General features: G+C 45.5%; 1 protein-coding gene across 1 annotated transcript; it reads right to left on the reverse strand.

Moving 5' to 3' along the window:
- Positions 1-1387: 1387 nt before the first annotated feature.
- On the reverse strand, positions 1388-26128 carry CDC42EP3 (CDC42 effector protein 3). The gene is made up of 2 exons (XM_053589017.1): positions 24182-26128; positions 1388-3397 (listed from the first exon to the last, which is right to left on the reverse strand). The coding sequence occupies exon 2, from the start codon at positions 3160-3162 to the stop codon at positions 2398-2400; it is 765 nt and encodes a 254-aa protein (XP_053444992.1). The 5' UTR covers positions 3163-3397; positions 24182-26128; the 3' UTR covers positions 1388-2397.
- Positions 26129-26352: the final 224 nt, after the last annotated feature.

The following is a 26352-nucleotide window of genomic DNA, read 5'->3' on the forward strand; positions in this document are numbered from 1 at the left end:
TGCTTTTAAGCAAGTAAAGACAAATTAGATTAAAAGTGGGAAAATGAGCCCAGGCTGAGAACATCAATTCAGTTCTCAGCAGGTGTGAGTCTAAAGTGCCTCTTTGCAGGAAAGCAAGCCACCACCAGCTGTGCACCTGCTCCCAGCAGCCAAGGGCAGCCAGGAAAGAACTGACTCAACATCAGTTATCAGCCAGATATAGTTCTGTTTCCTCTTTTTAACGGGTATATTTGTTGCCATCTCAATTATAACTAATCTAAGGGGAGAGAATGTACGTGAAAGGGCTTGGAGAAAGTAAAATGGCTAAATATAATACATGCAAGATGTGTGAGTAGACTACATCAGACAAATCCAGCTCTGTTAGGGCTGTTGTCCATACTTAGCAGAGAGGGAGCAGAGAAAATGCACACACCCACTCCTCTTTTGCAACAGCTCCAAACCCAGTGAAAGAATCACTGAAGTGGTTGGGAAAGGTGGTCATTTCAGGGATAAATTTCAAGGATAAAAAAAAGTTTGAGAGAGAGAACTGGCAGTTACTGTGTACAAGTGTTTTTCTTTGAGGTGGAGGGAGTGGTTGATGAAGGGACAGGAATCAGTGTGCACATTTCCTGTTTCTGTTACCAACCCCCTCAGGGTATCCCTGACTCCTTGGGGGCACCCTTACCGCCCTCCGTTTAGCTGCTATAATCTTGTCTACATGGCACTTGCTACATGGACAACCTACAGCAGAGGTTCTCAACCTGTGGGTTGTGACCCACAGGAACTGTATTAAAGGGCCGCGGCAGTAGGAAGGTTGAGAACCACTGTCCTACAGGGTTAAAAATGAGCTTGCGGGTGGTGCCTGTGGCCCAGTCGGTAAGGCGCCGGCCCCATATACCGAGGGTGGCAGGTTCAAACCCGGCCCCGGCCAAACTGCAACCAAAAAATAGCCGGGCGTTGTGGCTGGCACCTGTAGTCCCAGCTACTCGGGAGGCTGAGGCAAGAGAATCGCTTAAGCCCAGGAGTTGGAGGTTGCTGTGAGCTGTGTGAGGCCACGGCACTCTACCAAGTGCCATAAAGTGAGACTCTGTCTCCACAAAAAAAAAAAAAAGAATGAGCTTGCAAGATTTTGCAGTAGAGGATGCTAAAGTTAGGGAAGAGTGGCCAGAGATGAGCATCAAGAGGGAGGCATTAGCACTGACATTAAAAATATTCTGATCCTACATATTCACTTGAGGGGCCCAATGTCTAGAATCTCAAACCTTAAGGGAGTAATCAAAATTAGAATGGATGAAAGTCATCTCTTACCTTAAAGACTTGTGTACACTTCAGAGCAGCAGTTTTTCTAGCTAGACTTAAAGAAAATATTTTTTTCTTACGTTCTTGTTTATTACTTTAAACAAGCAAGTTCACTTTAACATTTACTCTTTATTGTGTTGTATGAAGTACCTATGTAATGCAAGTATGTACTGTGCTAAAATACCCATTTCCAAATAACATTACGTGGTGTGGCCCACAGTCTCTGCAGAAGCATCAGAAGTAAACTGTGCCTTTATGCTTTACAATCCATTATTGGCTGCTGTTAGAAGTATGATAACAGATGAAGAAAAAAAAATAAAGCTAAGTATGAGTACACTTTTCCAAACACACACATACACAGCTTACAATGGAACCCCAAATGAAAACAAGTCAAATGACCACATCTGATTATCTATAAAATGTAGACTCTGCAATAAAAAGCCAAAGGCACGTAAAAATATATTTTAACTTTAAAAATAACTTAGTTACAGTAATACTTTGCTTGTGTCTTACCAACATGTAGCTGATAGTCAAAATTTTGCGATATAGATAAAACATATAGGGTTACATAAGAACTACAAGAAAATCCCCCAAAGCCGCAAAGTTGTTCAAATGTGAAAACAGAGAAAAGCTTTAACACTGGAGAATTCGCTATGGTAAGCCCAAACAATATAAGATAGAAAAGAGTCTAGAAAAAAGGCTTAGGTGTTAAATAAACTTTGACTTCCTCTTGCTCAGAAAACATTGGAGTGTCGTGAAGTTCTGTAAAGTTCCTTGATGTGACTGGTCCAGCCCTTCATAGCCAGGGCCAATCCCGGCCAAGCCAGCTTTCTTGCGTGTCTGCGAACAACAAAAGTGAGCTGATCTGCCGAAAATGGGTTCTGACTCACTTCCTCTTTTTGCCAGGGTGCTTTTCTTTACTTATTTTTTTCTGAACTGTTGGTGCAAACAGGTAAAAAAAATATTTTGTAGGAAGATTATTTTAGAAAACCCATCACACAACTGCAAACACAGCCCAGGAAGCCCTTCTTTCAACTGTGCGACTGTGGTTAGTCTAGCTTAGTTTTTGTTGTTGTTGTCTGATGCTTTTTACCCCAGAGGAGAAGAGCTGGCATCCTGTTACTTATTTTTATCCATGACGTTCAGCACCTCATCCAAAAGTGAGGGCCCAAAGTCGAGCTGCAGGGAGAAGAGGGACCCTGTGAGATCGGAGAGCGACTCCTCTGACTCAGTCTTTCCCTTGACGAGCTCACACGGGGCAGGACGGTCAAACATGTCCTCTGCAGGCCAGTCGGAGTACTGTTCCGACAGGCTGGAGGAGTGGCTGTCCCTGCCCTGGCTGGACTGAGAGGCAGAACCACTGGAGCCCCATGAGGTGTCTCCCTGGTGGACTCTCCCCCTCTCCAGCAGACTGCTCTTCTCCTGAGCTTTCTCCTCGATGACGGGCTCACAGCTAAGCCTGGGCAGCTTGGCAGGCCCGAAGGACTCCTGTTTAGAACTGAATGTCACGGGTGACAATAAAGGCAGCATGAGAGCTTGGGACCCTCCGATGGTGGGGAGGGAGATGGCATTTTTGAGCACCGGAGAGGGTGTTTCTGAAAACATCGAGTCTGAAGTGCTGTTGGCCCGGAAGAACTCGTTATGCCCAGAGAACTGGCCCATGCAGGCTTTCTCCTGGTTCCCAGGTAAAAGCTCATAGTTCCCCTGAAGGAAAGAAATATCTCCAAAAACGTCGTGCTGGCCCTCTTTGCCGATGTGAATGGTGTGGCGAAAGTCTCCAAGGGGAGGACTGATCATATCAGGAGACAAAATGTCCCTCAGCTTAAATTTCTTTCCTTTCTTGTTATTGGCCGCTTTCAGATAAATTGGGGTCTTGGCTGGCATCTTGGAATTTGAGAATTATCTATTTCACAAGAGGGAAAAGGGGCCACTTTCTTCACAGATGTATGTTTCTGAAAAGTCCTGTTTGATAGGAACCATCACATCATTTTTCTCAAGTGCCTTCAGAATTGGCTCTGAAATGAGATGGGGTCTAAGAGACCTTCCTGTGGTTGCAGCCAAGTGGGGCTTCCCAGAGAGTTGGTTACATCATCCAGCCCCTTCCACAACAAGGAGAAACCTGGAGAAGGAACCAAAGCAGGTTACAATCTACCTTCAGGGTTTCACAAAAGCCTGTAAATAATAGCAGGGCCAGTTCCCACCTAAAGCTGAACTTTACCTTGTCTTATTATTTCCCTCCACTGAGCAGGATCAAAACTTCAATCTTAATAAGGGATCACTAATCTTAGTCTTAACTTCGGGGGGAGAAAGAAAAATGGACAGAGACAAGAACCTCAGACCTCTGGCTTCAGCATTTTATAGACATGGCCCTGGACATAATTTTCTGGCTGTTTCTAAGATATTAGTCTTCTTCCCCCATTCTAAACTTCTTGTTAGCATATGACCAGTGATTTCAGCTCCTTAGGTACTAATGGATTTAAAATATATTTTCTATTTTGCTTTGCTGTGCACACTAGCAAGACTAATATTTTGTTGTTTAGTTCTATATATAAATAAAATTAATGCAATAAAATGAATACTCTTACAAGGAAAGAGCTGAGAATATTTACGAAGTGATAAAACTATTATATGCTAGTGTCCAAAAAAACTTAGGGAATGCATTCTACATGTGAGAAATCTGAGATTCCAGAGCTCTCTCCTTCTAAAAAAAAAAAAAATCACCCTTTTATAATAACATATAGCAAGTAAACAAAAGAGCTAGCGTTGGAATCAAGTTGTGGCAGAGAGTACTGGGCTATCAAGGACTTCTGTATTTAGAGGCATTCTGAGATAGAAAGAAAAGAATAAAACTGTTTCATTTCAAAGAAAAAACATTGTGATCACATTTTGATCACATAGGTTGAGCCTTCACTTGGGAACACTTGAAATAGGGCTGATAAGGCCTGTCTCTTCCCCCTTCTTCTCACCCACTAAAAGTAGGCAGAATTCTCTGGGCGCTCCTAGGATCTTCCTCCTGGCCTCTGTGGGTGGAACCTGTAACTTGGTCCTAACCAACAGAATATAGCATTAGGTTAGAAGTTTCCATCTGAGCTGGTGAGGGAGAGGCGTCCCCCCCACCCTCCCTTGCTTGTTTTGAAAAAATAAGCAGGATGTTGTGAGAGGGCCTGTGGAGATGAATTATGCCAATAGTGTTAAGGAGCTCAGATCAGTGGATCTTTCCCGGGTTGAGCCTCTGATGAGACCACTACCCCGGCCCACACCTGGATTACAGATCAGTGAGACCCTAGACCTTAGCCCCATCTAGAAACTGTGAGTTTGTAAGCCCTAAAGTTTTTTTTATTAAATCATAGCTGTGTACATTGATATGATCATGGGGCATCATTCACTAGCTTCACAGACCGTTTGACACACTTTCATCACACTGGTTAACACAGCCTTCCTGGCATTCTCTCAGTTACTGTGCCAAGACACTTACATTCCACATTTACCAAGTTTCACATATATCCTTGTAAGATGCACCGCTGGTGTAATCCCACCAATCCCCTTCCCTCTGCCCACCTCCGCACTCCCTCCTCTCCCTTTCCCCCTTCCCCCTATTCTTAGGTTGTAAGCCCTAAAGTTTGTGGTAGTTTGTTATCAGCATAGAAAATGAACACGTTCTCCCTTCAAAACTATGTGATAAGATTAGAAGTGACTAGCTAGAAGGCTGTGTGGGAGGTGTCAGCCCCTCCTTTACTGATGAGATACACTTATCTCTTGAAAACAATCCTCCACTCCTTTAGCTGCATCAGCTGACATAGAGAAGCTACCACCTTCCTCACTGTAGGAACTCTCCCAATGGCTCTGCTGTGACCTCTGCTGTCAGGCGTTCATTCTCCCCTCCCCCCAGCTGCAACTGTGCAAATAAATACTCCACAGGCTGGATTAGGTTTGGGTTAGTGTGGCTTGAAAGGAGCCACATTTGCTCTGAAGCAGCTAGAGGCTGACTGCATCTGTCCCGTATTTCTTCCTTTTCATCAAGAGTTTTAAGTTTACTCACCAGTGGCGGGTGACAGGAACTACTCTCCACCACCCTCTGGCACAGCAGCAACTCACTCTGTTTGGAAAGTGGCTTGCCCAGTGTGTCAGCATCAGCAACCTGGGCCTCAGAAGGCCAAGAACAATGAGCCAGACCTCAGCTTTGGGTGTGGGAGGAGGCCGAGGCAACAAGAGGAGGTTTGAGCCCATGCAGAGTGGGCTGACTATGGGCTGCCAAGCCTGGCACAGTTGTGGGTCCTGACAGTCTCTGTTTCAGCGCTAATTGGGGTCTTGTCACAGTAACAACAGTTGAAACTCAGAGTCTTCCTGCTAAAACATCAGCGCTTCCTTCCCATGTAAGTGCACAATACCCGGGACTGGCCTAGAGCCCCTGCCACCCTGAGGTGGCCTTCCCGCCTCTCTGGGCACGGTGTGGCTGACTGCCTGCCTACAGCAACAGCTGAGCAGCCCCAAGCAGCAGCTGTCCACTGGAGTGGCGTCTTCAGGCCACATGGCCAGGACAGCAACTGTCATGGAAAGATACAGTGTGTTCACCACAACTCAGGGCATGGAGGGTTGCCTGTGGCCAGCTGGTGGAGCCAGGGTTGTGTGAGGCCAGAGCCTGGGGCAGGGTGTTCTAAATTATGAAAAAGAAATATCCCACAAAGACATAGCCAGAGAGCAGCTCCCTACCCCTCTGTCTAGATCACTCACAAAAAGGAGAATTTGGGGCAGTAAGGAGGAAGAGAAAGGGGTGGGGAAAATGCTTGCTGCTCTCTGAGACGACAGGGAGCAAGGCCCAGTCCTTAGGCCTCCAGGTCGGGACCAGGCAGGGAGCAAGGTGCTGGCCAGGCCCTGGCCATCAGTCACTCCACTCCCTGCCCAGCCATAGTCATGAGTCAGGGGCTTGCTCTGCCTGCTTGAAGTTAGGTTTTGTGTCTATAGTATGGTGAGACATGGCCCAAAATAAGGAAAAAGGTAAGAAAACAGTTGGTGACCTAAGCTGTAGACAGTGGATTCAGCAAAGAGGGAGGGTACGGCAGCTGCCCCTTCAAAGGCCTTCTCGTTCTTTCTACACATATTCACATCACATGCACTGCATGCCAGGGGTTTAGCTTTCTAGGGTTTAACAATCATAACTTGCATTGAGTATCCATTACATGCTAGCCCTAAGAACTCCCAAATACTTTGAAGTTACAAAAAAAAAAAAAGACATTTTGGAAAAAAATGCCAGTTTTTCAGCTTTAGATGCGTTGATGTTTGTGACACTGGTGGCTCTGGTCTAGTCTCTCTACCTCATCTGTTATCTTCCCTCCTCCAGCTCAGGGGAAACCACACTGAATCCCAGGAGAGTCAACGCACAGCCAATGGCTTCTTACACTGACCATGTCCTCTTCTCCCTTCTGGATATTTTGGGCTAAATGCATGCAGCTCTATCCCTTTCCCTTTCCAGGCTGACTGCTCTTTCAACTTCGTCTCTGCCAACTGCTTATATGGAAACCTAATGGGGTGGTTTCTTCCCTGGCAAGAAGTGGCTGGTAGTGCAGAGGGTGTGAGCATCGCCTGGGAAGCAGCAGCCATCAATGCAATGGTCGAAAGGTATTGAGGGCCTCTCTATATGCTGGGCACTGGGCACTGGGCACTGGACTAGCTCACTCTGGGAGGCTGAGGCAGTGGATCACTTGAGCTCAGGAGTTCGAGACCAGCCTGAGCAAGAGTGAGACCCCTCTCTACTAAAAATAGAAAAACTATCTGGATGTGGTTGTGTGTACCTATCTAACCAGTGGCTCAGGAGGCTATGGCAGGAGGATCCCTTAAGTCTAGGAGTTTGAGTTTGCTGTGAGCTATGATGATGCCACAGCACTCTACACAGGGTGACAGAGTGAGACTCTGTGTCAAAAATAAATGAATGAATACGATTCCGATTACATTTTCTAAAAGAGCCAATTTTATACAAAGTCCTTAGATCCTGAAAAGCCTATTGAATCCATCCATGAGTTACTGGTCATAATGCCACCACTTCTACAGGGAAATGTGTTCAAAAGCAATGCTGGGGACGGCAGCATGTGGACATATGAGGCCCTCACAGAGGGCTAAGCTACGTCCCATCTGAGCTTGGCCAAAGACTGATCACTTCTTCCTTCTGTGATCAGGTCTTTGTGAAGAAGCAACATCCAGATGGATGCAGAATGGAAAAGATCTCAGAAGAGAAGCATTTTTAGTTAAGAGGAAAATGAGAAAGGGCAAGAGGTGGAAAGCACAGGGTCAGGAGGGTGGTGGTGAGCGCCACAAATAACCTTCTACTGCAGAACAGCTCTATGTGCTGTGTCATGAAATCCTACCCTTTTCATCGTTCCAGGAGGCTGCTGGTGGCCGACCAATGTGGCAGGAGACAGGGCAAGGCGTGAATCAGAGCAGGAAAGCCTGAGTCAGGAACACCAGGTCCTGCTTTCTGCTCAGAAGGGAGATGGACCTGCTTATAGGAGGAAGAGGGGACAAGAGAAAAGGAAGAGCTAAGGAGAAGGGCTTGCAGGCCGGAAGTGAGTTATTAGCCCAGGGGCGAGCCCCCCACCCGGGTGTCCTGGGAGCCAGAAGAAGGGGATTTTAGCTTTGTGTATAGTCAAGACTCTACCATCAGCAAGAACTCATGTGCACTGAGCCATCCCAGGGTGCGTGGCACCCACACTTGGGCCTCTCCTCTCCCTACCCTTTATTCCTTTCCAGCAACCAAGTCTCCACTCTGCTCTGTCTCTTTGGCTTTCCTGCACTGCTGTCATGCCTCTCTGTTCCTGCTGTCTTCCCCAAGCCTAAGACAGACAGACAGAGGGTTTCTATGCATGGCCGCTTCTCAGAAACTCTTCTCTTCCCTTCACCCTGAGACCTCACCTTCCCATGACTGTTCATCCCCTTCTAGTTCTAGGATCAGGGTCTGCTTCTCTTAGATGACACTGCGAAACGTTCACCTGGGAAATTAGACTGTTGGTGAACAAACAAGAACACTCCAGCTCTCGGGGACTAGAGAAAAAAGATTTCCCAAGAGAAGGATCCAGCTCAGCAGTCAGCCTCTTATCACTCTCTGTCAAGGTCAGAGAGAACGTCCGGTACATAAAGGTGTGGGCACAGAGTCCAGCTGCAGACAAACTCCCACTTACAGGCTCTTGTGAGAAATCTGAGAGCTTCAAGACACAAAAGGACCTGAGAGGAAGTTGCAGCCACCGTTTTGATAAGAAAGGCAGACAGCCAAGTTTTCATTCCTGTACCAGGCTTGACAATTCTAGTTTCTTGTGACTGACTTAAGCATAAATGACAGTGATACTGACAGAGATAATCACAGCAATAATAATTCAATTACAAAAATAATTGAAATGGTCCTTTGCTTCATTTCCTTACCATCCTATTGGTAAATAGAATGATGCTGAAAATACCCAAACAGGTAAATAGAATGATGCTGAAAATACCCTGTCTTTCCCTTCTCCTTGGCATTACAGGGGTTAAAGTGTGAAGGACTGACAACTTAAGAGTTGACAGCAGTGGTAACTCACAGGTCCCTGAAAAGATCAAAGAGGCTGGGATGTTAAAAAAAAAAAAAAAAAAAATTCCATTTATTTTAAGCAAGGAATGTTTGGTTTGCCTACTTATGTTTTGAGAGTAATTCTTAGTGGAGAGAAAGGGTGAAAAAATTTCTGCATCTTGCGAAATGTTGCAATGTTAATATAAAACACACATGTATGAAAAACAATGGCAGGTGGGTGAGGGGCGCTGCGATCCTGAGGGGCCTGTGGCCTTTTTCCTTTTCTTTCTCCTGCTTGCAGAAAGTGAGCCTGTGCACCATGTTCCCTTTCTGGCTTGGCTTTCACAGCCTTCAAGGACAAGCCACCATTTATCGCTCTGCCTTAGCACCGTTTGTATCTGGAGGTCCTTCCTTCCAGCACCCAGCACAGCACCACTGCACGACTGAGCCCCATGGCAAGACATTAAGCGATTTCTCCTCCATATCAGAAACAACGGGAAGGGGCCAAGCATCTTCCTCCACCTCCCACCACCAGACACCTCTGGGGTACTTCTCTCTGCTGCCAACCAGGAGAAGACAGCAATTCCATAGTGCTCAGCCCCCAGAAAACCGTACTGGACCCTGGGCTCCACATTTAGAAGGGATAAAGGCTACCTGGAACATGTTCTTACATGTTCTGAGAAGGGGGCCTGGGAGGTGAAGGAACTTGGTGGGAACGTGTAAGAAGCAGCTGAGGGAGTAGAGCAGCTTAAAGCAAACCAATAAAAAAAACAAAAAAAACCCTAATCTTTAGGGATCTGAAGGATTCGTTTAATTATAATGAAAAAGGGATTAATTTGTTCTGTGAAGCCCTAGAGCCACCGAGCAGAAACTATAAAGAGACAGACTTTGGCTTTTCTGAGGAAGAACCCAGGATGGAACAGGCTGCTGTGGAGAGGGCAAAAGGGCACAGTACATATGGCCACAGGACAGGACCTCACAGGGGGAGCAAAGTGTGGGAAGGCTGGTTGTCAGGCCCCTGTTCATCCTGAGTCTCCTAGATGGGGACACCGTCCCTGCCAACTTGCCTTGTGGTCCCAAGTCACATTCCCACATAAAAACACTCACAGACTTTGCCTTGAAGAGGCTTTCTGTTTGAACACCGCTGAGTTTTTCCTCACAGTGAGACAACCAGCCAAGCTTTGGAATCAGAACCACTAAAACATTACTACAACGTGAGCAGGCATGCCAGTCATTTTGCAAACCTCTGGAGGAGGGCTTCTCCAAATCAGACAAAGACTTTTAAATTTCAAGGGAAAAAAATCTGGTAGAAATTTAGCTTTGAACTTAAACGAAAACTTGTAACCAGAGAATGAATACCCAGTAGCCAGCATCTTGAAGGGGATACTTTGCATGTTTTTTTAGTCTGTTTTACTCCACCCATTTGAGAAGATAAGAAGATGCCTGTTCTATTATTAGATTCTTTATCCTCTCCGCATATCATCTAAACTGAGGACATAGCTCTAACTGTGAAACTATTAGCTGGGCTCCCAGCTGCTGAGCGTGGTCATGCAAATGAACTTAGCCAGACTGAGCAGGTCGCATTTTACAGGCCCACTCAGAAAGTCTGATACATTTGACCTTCCATTATTTATAAATGGACTTCTCATTTATGAGTCAACCACAGCTTGAATTTATTATTCTTTACAACTGTGATTATATAGAGACCCACACATACCACAGGGGAGACTCATTGCTAATTCGCGTACATGCCTTGCAATTACAGCATTTAATTCAAGAGATCAAAATTGGAAGCCAGAACATGCACCTCCCAAAGTACTAAGGCTGCAGTTTTGAAGACAGGCCATTAGGACCTGTTTCCCTATAAAAGCAAGTTACTGGGGAGGACTCAGTAATGACACTGATCCCTGACAGTTATAGCAAAGCAGGAAGAGGACAGGTTCTCTAACACCTGGTTCACGTATCATGACTAGTTTTCCGGGAGACTCACCCGCAGGGCTGGACAGAAGCACCCAGCAGGCACTCTCACTTGGTGGATCTGAACCTAACAAGGCCACTGCGGTGAAATGCCTGCCTGCTTCCCTAACTACTGCATCCCAGTTGGTCTGCGACGCAGCAAGGCCAGTAACAACACAGGAAAAGAACGTGCTGCTGAAGTTTTCAGCAACGTTCAGCTAAGATATTCATTCTAAACTCTGCTCAAAAACATGAAACGTGTAAAGCTGCTTTGTTGTTCACAACGAACTACTTTCATTTCATAGTTATTCCATGTAAAACTCCAATTCTGGCAATAGTAAAATCAAATGATCCAAAATAACAAGTTGACAAGCATCTAGAAATTCAGACAATGGTCACTCGACCCAGACCACCTGAGAAAGCCAAGTTGTTAGTCTTTGGCCTTTATGCCACATCCTCAAATTTAAGTCCCTTGAATACTCTATTTTCCGACAGGGTGAAGGGACAGATACGGGATTTCCATGCCATCCTGCTAGGGCCCTCTACAATCATCTGTGTTTTTGGATGGGCTGATAACTTCTCTTTAATCACACCAGCCAGCCCTGGGCACACTTGGAATCTGTTGGTAGCCATTCCATAATCACCTCGCTTCCACGGCAGACTCCCTGATAGTAGTATTTGTATACTTGTCTGTATACAAACATAAAGCTCTTCTGTCAGCATGAGCTGGGTCTTATCTTTTTGCCTCCCACAACACAAGGAACACAATGAACTTCAAATTTACAAGTGTTCCATCCACAATCCCCGTTACACTGTCTGATGACAGATGGGTTGGTTTGTTCCCAGGGTGCAGCCCCTCGTACAAGTCTACAGAGGCTTTCTGGAACACGGCAAATCTGACATGCCTGGTTCTCTAAGGAACTTACAAGTGAAGAATAATAGCTAACATTGGAGGACTTGCTATGAAGCTAGGAAGGTAAATATTATACCATGTAACACTTAGAATATACCTCTTAACAAACAGTCTTATTTTGTACTTTAATCAATTTTTTTTCACAACACTACCAAACTCCAAAGGAAATAGTCTTAGGTGAAGCCCACGTCTCCAGCAATCAACCAAACTGTGGCACAACTAGGGTTCCCTCTGTAACTTATCGTCACTGCCCCTTTGGTGACGCAAGGACTGCCAACCTATCTTGAAGTCTGTCTTGAGGGATTTTCTGTCTTGAAGTCCAGCTGCACCAAGAGGAAATGATGCACTAAGATTTCAAAATCGATACAAGGCAGAAACGTTAACCTGACCTTGTCAGAAACCAAGAATGAGTAAAAAGGGACCCTCTGGCTCTAACTCACTAGGACTATTCAATATTTTTGCTATTATTAAAAAGAATCTCACAAGGGTTCTGGATTGTATGGTTAAAGTCAAAAGATTAAAAATTTAAAGCAATAAAGCCCCCTGAACCTCAATGAGAAAAACAAACATCCTGTTCTTAGAAAACAGCGTTAGGTAAGTGCTGTTAATTCTTTTCCCAGAGGAAACCCATGCGTGGGACAGCGCAGTCACACGGCTTTCACCAGGGACAATAGCTGCCTTCCCTTGCTATTGACACTACATTTCCCTCTTTTCTGAAACTAAGAACCCTGTGTTCCTTATATGGACTGTTCTCCCACTTTCTTCCCCTCAACCACTATTCATAACATCCTCTGAGACCTGCTTCAGTCACTTCCTTCCTGGAGGAAATCTCGAATTCACCTCACATAATCCAGCTGCACTACTGTCTTGCTTGGGGATTTTCTTAGCGTTTCCATAGAATTTTCATTATGTGATTTGTTATATTTTCCTGTTTTCTGCTTCTTTGATTTTAATATCTGGTATCTCTAGGTAGGTGGTAAGCTCAAAAAGAACAAGGTAAGCAAAAGTGCTATAAATGAGAGCTACGCGGTTGTATAAGTCTCTTTCTCTTTACATTGGATCACTTATAGAACCTCCCGTTGAGCTGGGAACACAGAAGTCCTCAAATTTTACTGAATAAACTCTTTAATTTTCCCTCTTCCTATCCCTTAGGTCAAAGGTCTACCAACTACAGTAGTTGGGCCAAATCTGGTCCCTTGCCTGTTTTTGTAAATAATGTTTTATTGAAAATACACCTATGGCTATTCATTTATGCAATTATCTACAGCTCAGTGGTTCTCAGCTGAGGCTGATTTTGACATTTGGCAATGTTTGGAGATATTGTTGATCTTCATGAATGGGAATGGTGGTGCTACTGGCATCTAGTGCACAGAGGCCAGGAATGATGCTAAATATCCCACAATGTACAGGAGATTCCTGCAAAACAAGGAATTACCTGGCCTCAAATCTAGTAGTGCTGAAACTGAGAAACCCAGGATAGCTGCTTTGGCCCTGCAAGGTCAGAGTAGTGGTGACAGAGACTACATGTGGTCCTCAAAGCCTAACATATTAACAAAGCCCTCACAGAATATGTCTCAACCCCTGTCTTAGATGTTGGCACTTGCAGTTGGGTCACTGTTTTCCATCCCCCATCCCTCAACCACCCTCCTACACAACTTCCCCTCAGCTTCCTCTTCTGATGATAACTTCCAAATCAGGGTCCTCATCCCACACGGGCCTGCGAAAGTCCAGACCAGTGCTACTCAAAGTGGGCCCATGGACCAGGGCCAGTCCCTGACGAGGTCAGTAAAATGGAAAGTAAGCTCTTATAAACTTTGACATTGCCGTAACAATCAAATACGTGATCAGTGGGTTTTTCCTCATTGAACAGGCTGTCAACAAGTCTGGCAGCTGTAAGCTGTGAAGCTTGTGTGGGGACTGTGGTTGGCCCAAGCTACATCCTCACGGTGCATAGCAGTATCATGAAATAAACACACACCTGGGCCTTTCCCAGGTAGGCTGACAAGCCCTGGACTTCTCTCTATATTCCAGGCTTCTCTACTCTGCCCCCCTGAGATGCTCCATATTCACCTTACCCTATAAGACTTGCCATCTTCCTTCCCCCTGCCTGGCCCAGGCATCGGCCTTCTGCACTTCGCTCTCTTAGTAAGTAGCAGCAAGTTATCCAAATCCAAAGCCCAGGTGTCCCCCTGCCTTCCCATTCACACCAAGTCCTAGAGTCCCATTAGTCTGTTTGGACTCTGCCTCCCCTCAGCCCCTCATGTACCCTACCGCCTCCACTTTACTTCTGGCCCCCCATAATCTCTCTCTTGCATGAGGATATGCTCCCTCTCACCCTTGCACTTTACTTCTGATCTGCATCAAAACAAGAACTCCAGAATCCCCACGTAACCTTGTCAGTCTCTGCTGGAGACCCTTTTAGGGCAGGACTGCCCTTATAGCCTGGAGATAATATAAATAGAATTTGTGAGCCCCCAACCCCAGCAATCTGGGGGGCCACCCATCCCTGCAGGGACATCTGCCAACTCCCAAGGCTTCTTCAGCTTGCACAGAACCTTGTCCACACCTCAGACCCACCAACTGTCACATGGTCCTCTCTCCCCTGCAGGGTGCCATCTGGGAGAGAGAGCTGCATCTTGTTCATAGCAGCTGCTGAATAAATGTTTGTTGAATGAATAAACAAATGAGAAAGCTGTTTGAAAGAGACTGCTACAATTCTTCCACTTCAACCCTGCCTGCCCTGCTGAAATTTCAAGGCAGAATCATTCTACAAATCCTACACATTATTATTTTATTATAAAACACATTATTTGACAAGGAAGCTGTCGCCTCTTTTCTTGTGACAAAGGCTTCATTTTTCCATCTGTAAGACATTTTAACCTTCCTCTACCCAAGCAGGGTAATAATTTAACAGTGTATCAATGTGAGGCGGGGTAAATCTGCAGGATCATGCAGATCTGTGGAATTAAGGCAAGCGTTTGTGGCTATGCCATTGGAAAGGGAAATGACTTCGACCCACGACTGCAGCATGCACAAAGTGTCTCAGAGGGGCAAGACTCCAGGAAAATTTGACAACATATTCAGACTCACTGGTTATACATATTTAAGTCAAACTAAAGAACGAGGCCCAGGAGAAGCAATGAGCCTGTTCTCTTGACTCTTCTTTAAAAAGGAAATGGGTGAAGGGGGAACTCGGCTATTTGCCCTAAAATGTACAAGGGAACCTAAATAAACTACAGTGAACATTCTATAGAGAAATGCATGACTGGCACAGATCAGATACTTGGGAAAAATAAAAAACCTATCAAAACATCTACCAAACAAATGCAACACTGTCTCGCTGCTGTTCTAGGCCTCTGGGCGGAAAGAGCTGGGCCAAAACTTTGAGCCAGCCCCTGGAAGGTCCTCTGCCACACCTGGGTGCCAATTACCTCCCATCTGAAATGGAGACAGTGAGCCCAAACCTTGTCACAGTTACAGGTGACTGTAGAGCTGAGCGTGAAAATCTGTAGAGTGCTATGCAAACACAAGGCATTGTCTTTTCCCCAAATGACAAACCAGATTATCTACTGAAATCCAATATGGAGGAAAACCATTCTAACTTTGCTAAAATAACCATTTGCATTTTCTCCTTACATGCAGTATCAGTCATCAACAAAATGGTTGCAGATGAGGCTAAAATGGCCCACCCTATGAACCATCTCCACAACTGGAAGAGATTCCTACCAGTAGCTTGAGGAGAGGTTAACTGCTCTGGCCATGGGACACAGAACAAGGCAAGCTTCTCACAGTGGATATTCAGTGGAATATCTACAGTGGATATTCAGCCTCAGGAACAAATGGGACTTCCTTGAGTTGGGAAAAGTACTATCAACTATTTCAGATCAGATGAAGGTATTGTTTTAACATCAACCTTGGATTTCTTATAATAGCCCCCCCCTTAAGATATAAAATAATACAAATGGTTGAACATTTTTCTCTTCTAAATTCTCTGGTGATCTACTCTACCTTTTGGAGGATTTCCATTTAATTCCATTTCATTTTACTTTCTATGGAAGAGGAAGTTGAGGAAGTTCTCTGATTTATTCAACTTCTATTTTTCTTCTTTCTGAAGGTTAAAAGAAAAAAGGAAAGGAAAAAAATGGAAAGACCTTCAAATTGGTGGTGCTGGGAGTGGTGGGGTCTGGAGTGTGTGAGGCTGTGGTGTGGCCATAAAGAATCCTGGCAAAGGGAAACGAAGCCCAATGTGGAGCAGTAATTATAGGAAAGGACTTTACATTAGTCCATTTCCAGGCTTGATGAATAAGGAACTGCCTAAGGTCCTACACACATGTGTCTCCTGAGCATGGAATGATAGCGTAGAAACTGTGGGGGAAAAAATACCTACACAAATGACTTGGTTTTCAGAAAAGAAGAGACAATTAATTACATGTTGGTGATCACATCTATCATCAGTTTTGAGCACTCAGGACAGATATACCCAGCAGGCCCTGTAAGTTCACTGGTACCCAACTTTGTTTACTTACTTTGCAATATAATTGCTAGATCTGTCCATTTATTTGTCATAGACTGATTTTAGCCAAGCATCAGAGGAATCTTAGTGACAGGCCAGCTGACATGAAAGACCCATCAAACCTATGGGTACCACAAGGGACAGCTTCAGTGTGCCCCTGACAAACTGGATGCAGAATTACCTTGACAGATGAGAACAGGGGTGGGATGACACCCACAGGGATAAACGAGTAATAAATGGGCAGTCCTGCGTTTGGGTTAACATTAATTATATAATCTCATTAGCACGGTAATTCTTACAAAAGTCCCCCAGATGCTTACTGTAAGGCACAGGCTGAAAAAGCTATAGACATTTACGTTTCTCTGGACAAATCCCACCAGGATCAGTGATGTGTGAGGGAAGAGACAATACAGATGGGCATATTGTTTTAAACAATACGTAAGGCCAATATCTTTCCTCTTTAATCAAAGAAAGATCTCATTATCTGCTTTATATTGAGATTTAGATTTCCCTTCTTTTCCACGGCTTAAAATGAAAAAACAGTTTGAAAGAGTTGGGCCAAGAATGAAGATTCATGCTCCCATGTTGAGTGGACGTCTAGGGCCTCAGAATGACAGCATGGGGAATGTTAATGGCTCTGTGATTCTAAATTTTTGCAGAAACATCTACCTTCTGGGAAATTTCAAGAAAAAAAATGTAATCTTTTCAATGACAGTAAGAATACTTTTTCCCAGATTATACAATTTTTTTCATCCTTTCTCATCCTTCCTGGTATCAAATTAAGCCCAAGCAATGCCAGTGACTCCCTCTAGAAGCCTCAGTCAGTTTCCACATCTGTGGAGTGGAAATAGCTATAGGACGAGTCTTCTTAAGAGGCCATGCACACACAGTGCCCAGCAGAGATCCAGAGGCAGTGAGCCCCAGCACCGGGAGCGGCGGTCATCGTTAATCACTCCTAGAAAACCTGAAGCTGCATCAGGACCAAGATGGGCTGGAAGCTCACTGTGGGATTTCTTCCAACTTTATTTCTTTTAGACCTTGGGATCTGGTCATTTAAATTGATCATTTCAAATACTGGGTGAAAAACTCCCAAATATTCTGGTTCCAATAGGCTAATTCCCTATTCTGAGAAAACAACTGAAATTTGAAAGAAGTCCTGTTTTTGGCCTCTACGGCTCTGGGATACCTCTGCAGCTGTTTCTGCCAGGCTGAAGAGCACCACCTTCCCCCAGGGATTGGCCCTTGAGGAGTGCAGAACAAAATCTGCCCACCAACATACACTTGCACCACACTTCATATAAGGCCAAAAGTCAGTGCTGTTTTAAAAGACATTCCATGCTGAAGTCATCTAAGAGCAAGAAAACAGCTTCCAGTTTGGTGCTATGACAGGCATGTGGCGAGAAGTGGGCTTTAGAGAGATCCTTCCATTGGCCTTCCTGGGACCCGGGCTGGTCCCTCGGGTATTCACTCAACAAACATCTATGGAGGATTACTGCATGCCAGGCCTCCTGTTCTAGAAACTGAGCAATGATACACTCCACTGTGGAGAGACTAATGCTAAGTAAATACATCAGTGGATAAATGGTTCATACAGTCACAGCTGGCAAGAGGTCCAGGCAACACTAGGAAATACATCCACCCTTATTCTGTGACCTAGGTGGACACATGGGTACCAGACGGCCACAACAGCCCCTGGGGCATGAGAAAAGACTCTAAGACTGAGAAGGTTCTGGTGGGGGCTTGACTGTTTCCACAGTGCCCTTGGATGACCATTATTGCCTTAACCAGTGACTGGGGTGACTCCTCTTACAGAAGGTTCCAAAGCCTGAGAAGGAATAACCGTCATGACCCCAAAAAAGATCACGCGAGACACGGATTGATTGGTGGCTTTTGTAGTAAGTATGATGTTTAATCCTCTATAACAACTGTACTGCAGCAGGACTTAAAAATAAGCAAGGAGAGTGGTAACAATTTCTGACTTGACAACAGCTAAGATTCCTATTGGAGGAATCAGATGTTGTGGCAAGACCAGACCGCCCACTTTTTCATGAAATCGTGTTGTAAAAAAAAATGACCACCAAGATAAACCAGATTCAGTCTCTACTCTCAAGGAGCTAGGTGTCCAATTAGGCAGCCAAAAGAGTCAATAAATTATAGTTCAAATAGTCTTAACTGTCACAACAGGAGAAAGTATATACTACTATGGAAACATCTCTGAAACAAGGAAAAAGAGGGCTGAGATGACAGTCCCCCCACCCTCTTCACAGAGGAGGGGAGGGAGCCTGCCCAGAGGAGGGGATGGATTTGCCTGCTGACTAGCTGGGCAAAGGCTTGGAGCCTCATCTCCTGCTGTGTTAAAACCAATGTTTGAAGTATGAACTGATCCTTGGCAAAAAAAAAAAAAAAGTTTTAAAAATAAATAAAAGGGGAGAGAAATCAAACACATTCTGAAAGGGCAAAGCCACATTTCACTCAAAATGTTTTTTTTAAAAAAAAAAAAATGTGTGTAACCTAAAAGATCATGATGTATTTGAACAGAACAGGTCTTTTCCAACTAATCACACCATAGTGATCTATCACTGGCATGATGTGTCTATAAACAGGACCTTCAAGTTGTCGCCAGGACATGATGGATTCCCAAATGCGGACGCTGTCTGAGTAGAGGCCGGACTTGGAAGTTGCCCTCCTTGCCTGCTTGCTCAGGCTGCTCTGCTGCAGAGCTGCACTGGTCTCTTGTTCAGCCCAGGGTCTTACATGATTATTAGTAAGATAGCTGTGTTAACAGGAGCCACTGATCCTGGTTTGGTTGATTCTAAAGTGAGAGATTATCCGAGATGATCTTGCAACAAATGTCACATTTTAGGGATAGGGAAAAGACCCTGAGAGGTCACAGTTATATAATTTGGGAAAGAGCTAAGACCAGAACTTATGTTTGTTGATCTCTAGACCTTTAAGTATTTCTTGATTATACCCTATTTGATTCTGCTTTTGTTTTATCAAATAGCACAACAATCAGGTGTTTGCCAGAATCTTCTGATGTGTTCTTAGGACTCTCTTCTTACACAGGCTGTGTGATTCTCTACAATGTTCTTGAGTTCCTTCAGCTCCAGAGGGCACACTGCGGTATTTCGCTTCTGTTTCCTGCCAGGCTGGTCCTACAGCTGCTCTGTGGGTAAAACTACCTGGGAAACTCTGGACACCCTGTCTCTGTGGAGATTCACTGTACACAACAACTTACTAAATGCTCTGAAAAGTCTGGCAGAAAAAGACCTTTGTCAAACTGGGGTCCCACAGAATCTTTTTCTGATGCTGTTCAAGTCTCCATGGGCACTGTAGTCCTACCCACTAATTACAGGTGTGTGATCTCTGCAACACTAACAAAGAACCAAAGGCTAGAAGGCTAACTTTCTCAAATATGCAAATAAAATTCAATCACTGAAAATCCTTCTCTTAAAATTTTGAATGTGGGATTCTAGAATTCTACTATTAATTCATGACATGGGTAAGCAGTAAGGACTAAGCGAACCATTGCCTGAAACCCGTCAGCTTTCACAGTTTGCTTGGCTATTTAGGAACAGTATTTTTAGTATCTATGTCAGGCTTCATGGTATAAAACTATATGGGTAAATTCTGAAAACTGCTTTTCCACCAGAGGTACTGTCAAGCTCAGTTCATCATTAAATGACTCTGGGGATACTTGGCACTGAAGTAGATCAAGGCCAAGGAAGAGGTTTTTTTGGAAAGGAAAGAAATACATCAGACTGTTGCTGCAGAACGATTTGGCTACTTATTTATTATGGTTTGTGGGGTGTTGCTTTGTTTTACAGCCTTTAAAGAGTGGGGATAGAGAAGAGAAGATTCCAAGTGGAGTTGGACAGCTCCAAGGCTATTTATTACCCTTGGTTTTGAGGCAATATGAGTTATTTTGAATTATCCTGTTGAGAACCCCCACTTGAGTATGAGCAGTTCCCCCAGAACACCCTCACAGCTAAGCAGAAACCCAGAGCATCAAAGGCAATGCAGACCAAGCAGGCCACCAGGGTTATCTAGAGCACCCTCTAGGTGTCAAAGGCCTCCTGCTCTATCTTTCACACCAGAAGCTTATCTAGGAGGGTCCATGGCAAATGCAGAACTGTAACAGAGCCCAGAGCGTTCCTGCTCACCCTACCAGTGGCCACTCTTTTGTTTAATTCTTGGAGCAACATCAGCACCAAACAGACATAAAGGTCCCATGAGTGGCAGGTACTGAAGGTTCAGGCACTGTGGATAAGGTTCCTGGCCTCAAGGAGGAGACTGTTCAGATGTGGAGCTTGTGCCCCTGACACTCAAGAACTTTGAAGCAAGACACCAGAGCTCTACATTACCCTGGCCCCCCAAATTCATGGTCCCTGGCTGTGACACAGCTTGCTTTCTTCATTCCAAAGTCCCACATTTTTACCTAGTAAATCTCTTCAATTATGGTATAAACCGCCTATGTTAACTCTAGCAGTTTTCATATTAGATCCTCTGTAGGAGAATGTTGTTCCCATATATGTAGGATTGAGCCATCTTTAATCATAATAATTCATGGAGCACTCCCCAAGGCTATCAATTATTGTCATTTTGCACAGGAGATACAAGGTAATACCAAATGACTTCCTTGCTGGAAGTCAAAAGATATAACAAGAATCAGCTGGGTGGTAGGGGTATTCACTACAAGGTCAAGCAGACGCAAATTCTAATCCTCATTCTGCTACTTACTTTACTGTGTGACCTTGGCCATGTTACTAAAGATTTCTAAGCTTGCATTCTTATCCGGAAAAGAAGAGCAATACAATAGCCGCCTTTATCTATCAGGGATACTTTCCAAGACCCCTCCACACACATACACACTCCTGTGAGTGCCTGAAACCTTAGACCAGTGGTTCTCAACCTTCCTAATGCTGCAACCCTTTAATACCGCTGCCTTAGACACTATCCAATGCTACATATGCTGTTTTTTCCTATACATACCTACCTATGATAAAGTTTAATTTATAAATTAGGCATAGTAAGAGATTAATAAGAATAATAGAAAATTTACAATATACTAATAATAAAAGTTAAATGAATGTGATATCTCCATCTCTCAAAATATCTTAGTGTCCTGTACTCGCCTATTTTTGGATCTTCATTGACCATGAGTAATTGAAATACCAGAAAGTAAAACCACAGAGAAGAAGGGACTAGTGTACTATCTGTCTCAAAGAATAGATATACATATTAAATGAAAGAACCAGTATTAAGTCTTTAGGAAAACAACAAAAGCAACAATGAAAACATCAACATTTCATTGTGCCTGGCCAGTATGCTCTAAAAACATTATATTCTTTTAACCCCTATAATCCTCAGGGTGATATATTATGCCCATTTTGCAACTGGTAAACTGAGGTACCCAGGCTAAGTTACTTGCCCAATGAGCTAGGACATGAGCCCAGGCAAACTGACTCTGGGAAGCTTCATAACCTTAGGATTTCCTTTTCCATCCCCTTAACCCAAAGAGCTTTCCTGTAGGATTAGCCACTTATGCATGTCACATTGCATATGCATGTGGCAGTATTTTTCTTACTGTGACTTTGGGTTAGTTACATACCTGATCCATGAAAGAAATATGTCCACAAGTTCTGGTTAGAAAGAAAGTAGGCCAGGACTAGATGAAATCAGGCTAAATACAAGGGCCTTAATAATAATTTTTGTTTTTAAATCAGAGACATCTTCCTGGAGGTTTTCATCCACTAGATAAAATGTTATAGCTAATAAGCAAAGAGCCTGGGAAATGGTTATAGTCTGGTTAAAAATAAATAAAAACAAAAAACCCTTGGGGTGATAATAGGTTAAAGCAACTTTATCCCTGACACTGTTGAATACCAGAAATTTTATAAGTAAAAAAGGGCAGTTTTTGTGAACATGTTGGACATTAAACACCACATTAAACCAAAAGCTGGAGCTCAGGGCAAACTAACTCACATGAGCCCTTCTGCAATGATGGCTGTGGCTTTGTATTTCTTCATCTTGCACCACACTTAAATTTCCAAAAAAAAAAAAAAAAAGGCAAAAAACTGTTCATCACTACTCTAGCTGCCTTTACATGTTCCACTGAGATAGAAAACAGAATTCCACTGCTCAGATTGAGGGAAGGGGGAGCTCATCTTATTTCAAGTCTGTAGCTGCCACAGCCCCAGCACCATGCTCCAATCATGGAATTCATAATGTAAATCTCTAGCAGATGATACCACCAGAAAACAGAAACTGCCATGGGCACAGAAACACATCCAAATTTCCCACTCAAGCTCTTATCACAAGGCCCAGAAGCCTTGTGACTGTTTTATTCAATGGGTAAGGCCTACTAGGAAACCTACATTCTTTGGGAGACTTAATGATGAACTTTCAATCATTCCTTGAATATACATTTAGTCATCATTTATTTCACATGTGACAGTGCTAGACATCTCAAAACTGCCCTTAATTCTGAGTATTTGATTCTCTTCTGAAAAGGACTTGTGTGACACAAACCCATGTGGCTTATTCCTAACTGCTAATAGGAGCTCATACAAAGACAGGTGATATCAAAGGGAAGACGTCTGGAAATGCTGAGAAGAGAAGCTGCATTTCCTGGTTGCAAGATGAAAGCTCTTTTATAAGTTAGAACATTTTATGAGCCTTTTAAATCGCCTTAAGGATACCCCTGGGGCATCATCAGTGCTTCCTGGTGAGCTTTATGTATTCCCTGCAATGAATGTTAAGGGGAAGTCCCTAAGACTGGCTTTGCTATTAAAACACAGACATTGCTACTCTCCCAATTTTTGTTCTTTTTAAAAGGCACTACCTCCCAAGAAACTCTGATAGTGTGAGGGCTAAGATCTGGAGGGTGGGGAGGGAATGTTTGTCTCCCTAACATTCGTCAGTTCCCTCCCCAGAACCCCCTGCACCCTCAGCACAGATGAGCAGCCTACTCCCCCAAATACAGCAGGGCTGGAAAGATTCATGTTGCAATAGCCTCCTGACATTCCTATTCCCACCCTCATTTTAATTCATTCACTCCCCCCCACCCCTTAAACAAAATGTAATTACTTGACTGTCAGCCTGGGCTGCACTCTGGGGCTTTTACTCCTTTCAACACAGCTGCGCTCCCGGCTTTGATGCTGCTGTCCAGGCAGCTTGTCCCAGCCACAGCCTGGCTCTCGGTAATGTAACATTCAAGTGCATATTTATTTTTAAACTGACCTCTCCTAGACTGTACAGTATAAAGGAGGTCCTGCCAAAAAATATGCTACTTTCTATTTATAAGATGAAACACATGCCTCCCTAAGTCGAGAGGGGGATGGAACATAATAATTCATAACGAAAAAATGACTGGCCAGATCCATTCGTCCTCACATGTCTGATACTTGTCTGCGTCAAGACACTTAGTTTCAAGAAGAAAAGGTGGGGGAGGGGGCTTGTAAATGTTTCAGCTGTTCAAAACCCACCGTCAAAAACAAGCCCCCAGTATATATCCATTGCCAGATCTGCAGGTTGGAGGCTTAGATCTACAATGTCCCCCGCCAAAAGAGAAGAGGTCAGCCGGCGGGCACTGCCACCGCAGATCTGCAGGGTGCACCCATGTACATGTGCGGCCCTGGTGCCCATCCACAACGCCAGGGGCGCGGTAGCCAACTGCGGCTTGTTCTCTGGTGGAAAAACGCAATGCACGCCCAGAATGGCTCTTTCAATGGTTTGGAGGGTGAAGTGTAGCCGTGTAGCTCCACCCTGAAGAGTGGTGGGCACAAACGGTGGCGCTCCTTCCTGGTCGTGTTACCCGAGCCCCTAGTCACACCCTTGGGTCCTTTGGACACTGGCTAGGCAAATGGTGCCCTCGGTATGCCCGCTCCCCGGTGGTCTCTAAGCCAGCTCAGGCCGGAAGCGGCCACCGCCGCGGGTCGGACAGACTCTCACAGAGGTAGAGAAGAAGGAGCCAAGGGCAGCACCCACTTACCCGAGCCTCCGAGAATCCCAGTCGCTGCCCCAACGCCTCCCGCGGGCGCACGCAGCTCCAGCCGGTGCGCGCGGATCCAGCCCAGTCGGCCGGCGCGGCGTCTACTCACAGCATTATCCGCTCCGAGGCGGCGTGAAGGCTTCCCAGGCCGGCGGCCGGGTCTCCGGGCTGACCCCCTGCTCGGGCCCCACCACCGCGCTCCCGCCCTCTCCGGCCCCGGCAGCCGCGAAAGAAGGTGCGAGCTAGACTGAGCGCGCGGTGGCCGGACGCGAAGACTGAACCTGCGGGGGGCGGGCCGGGGCGGGGCCGCGGCGCGGGGGGCGGGACCGGGCGGGGCGGAGGGCGCGGGCAGCCGCGCTGACCCTGTGGTAGCGCTACCTGTGCTTTGGCCTGGGCTAGCCCGCGGCCAGAGGCAAGCGCGCAGCGATCACCGGCCGCGGGGCTCACGGAGCTGGCAGTTCCTGGGAGGACAATAGGCACTCATTGTTACCGTGCCAGCGCCACCTCCCAGGATGCGGCTTCCTTCGGAGGACAAGCCACGTTCGACTCCCTGGGCACAAAGAAAGGCCGCAGGACTCTTGGCTCAGAGACCCCGGGGTGCTGCCGCCTGGGTGCCCGAGGACAATAGGACTCCACCCGCACCCTGACCCCTAAGCTTCGTCCGCCCACCTCTCTTCGCCTCCATTAACCGATCTCTCCCTGTCCCAACACGCAGGGAAGCGGGGCCACCTGACCGCGCCACCCCTCCCTGCCTGGCCACTGCTCTCCAGGCCACTCCAAGCCGGAGCAGGGAAAGGGGAGAGGTGCGTTCTGTCAGTTTCTAGCTCGCTCCCGTGGAGCTGCATCCAAAACCCGGAGAGTGGATTTAGCGAACTGGAGACGCCCAGGGCTCCTGACCGAGCAAGTGGGCACAGGAACAACAGCAGACGCTGCAGGTTTTTCTTGTCCAGAGGGAGGCGTCTCTTCTCCCCCGGGATTTCTCAAAGGGATCTGGCTAAAGCTGAGGCAAGCGGGTGGTGGCTGCCCAGACGCGCGCCGAGGCGCAAGTGGCGCAGCTGCCGGCCAGGGAACGTAAAATTCTGCCCTGGGCTGCACCTGCTGCCGCCGGTCACCCCGCCAGCACCGCAGCACGTCCCGCCCCTCAGCCCCAGCCCAGGGTGAACCTGGCTAATTTACGCTAATTTTCTCAATCGGCCTCCCTCTCTTCCTCGAGTCGCGGGCCTGGGGAAGGAGTAGGCGGCAGGAAAGGGCGGTGTTTTCCGGCTGTGAGGTCCCGGCCGGCAGGTCAGCCTGGGAGGGGGTTGGGATCCCGGGGATTTGGACTCGTAGGGCCTGGCCTCTGTCCTAGGACTGTCAGGTTGGGTGTAAATCCTGGAACAAAGCGGAATCTCCAGGGGTTCTTGGCTTTCCAGAGCCCTACTGGTCATCCCCGCGATGTCCTGGGGTTTGTCTGAAACCTTACAGGGGGCACTTTAAGACAACGACGTTGTGAACCAAGGCTGACGTTAAGGTGAAGTGTAAAGGAAACGGACACAACTGTTCTGGAAAGCGAAATACTTGGGTGGAGCGTTACAAAGCCTCAAAGAAAATAATAGTTGGCAGGTCAAATGACCATGAGGTTGGAAGTCAAACACAAAACACAGCTGAAGGGGTGTTAGAAGTTTGACAAGCAAAACAGTCCATGGAGATAAGAGACCCGGCATTGTTTCCTTTCTTCAAAGACAAAGTTTCCTTTGGCATATACCTGAATTCTACTCCAGATTCCTGAGTTTTACTTGGGGCTCATATTTCAAAATATATGTTCCATTTGGCACTAATGTATATATTTTATATATTAATTTATTGAAAAATAGTAAATGTTGCTGGCCTACTTAGAAAAGGTATTTTATAAATGTTTATGCATAGCTTTCATTACATATGGCATTTTGCAAACCCAAATAATTTGTGTGTGTATATATATATTTATAAATTACCACATGAAAAAATCCTTTTGCACATATAAAGACAATACTTACACATGTCTTTTATGCAATTTTCTTCATTTGCTCTATTATTAGCTGTTGTTAAAAGCACTTTATTTCCACATGACTAAGTAAATAACTTATTTTTACAGTTTGTGCAAATATAAGGTGGCAGGTTTCTTTGAGACAGCGATTTTACCCTAAAATCCT

The sequence above is a fragment of the Nycticebus coucang genome, chromosome 4 (assembly GCF_027406575.1).
Source record: "Nycticebus coucang isolate mNycCou1 chromosome 4, mNycCou1.pri, whole genome shotgun sequence".
NCBI lineage: Eukaryota > Metazoa > Chordata > Mammalia > Primates > Lorisidae > Nycticebus > Nycticebus coucang.

Coding starts and splice junctions, on each gene's coding strand:
- CDC42EP3 (XM_053589017.1), bottom strand. CDS start 3,162: ATGCCAGCCAAGACCCCAATTTATCTGAAAGCGGCCAATAACAAGAAA.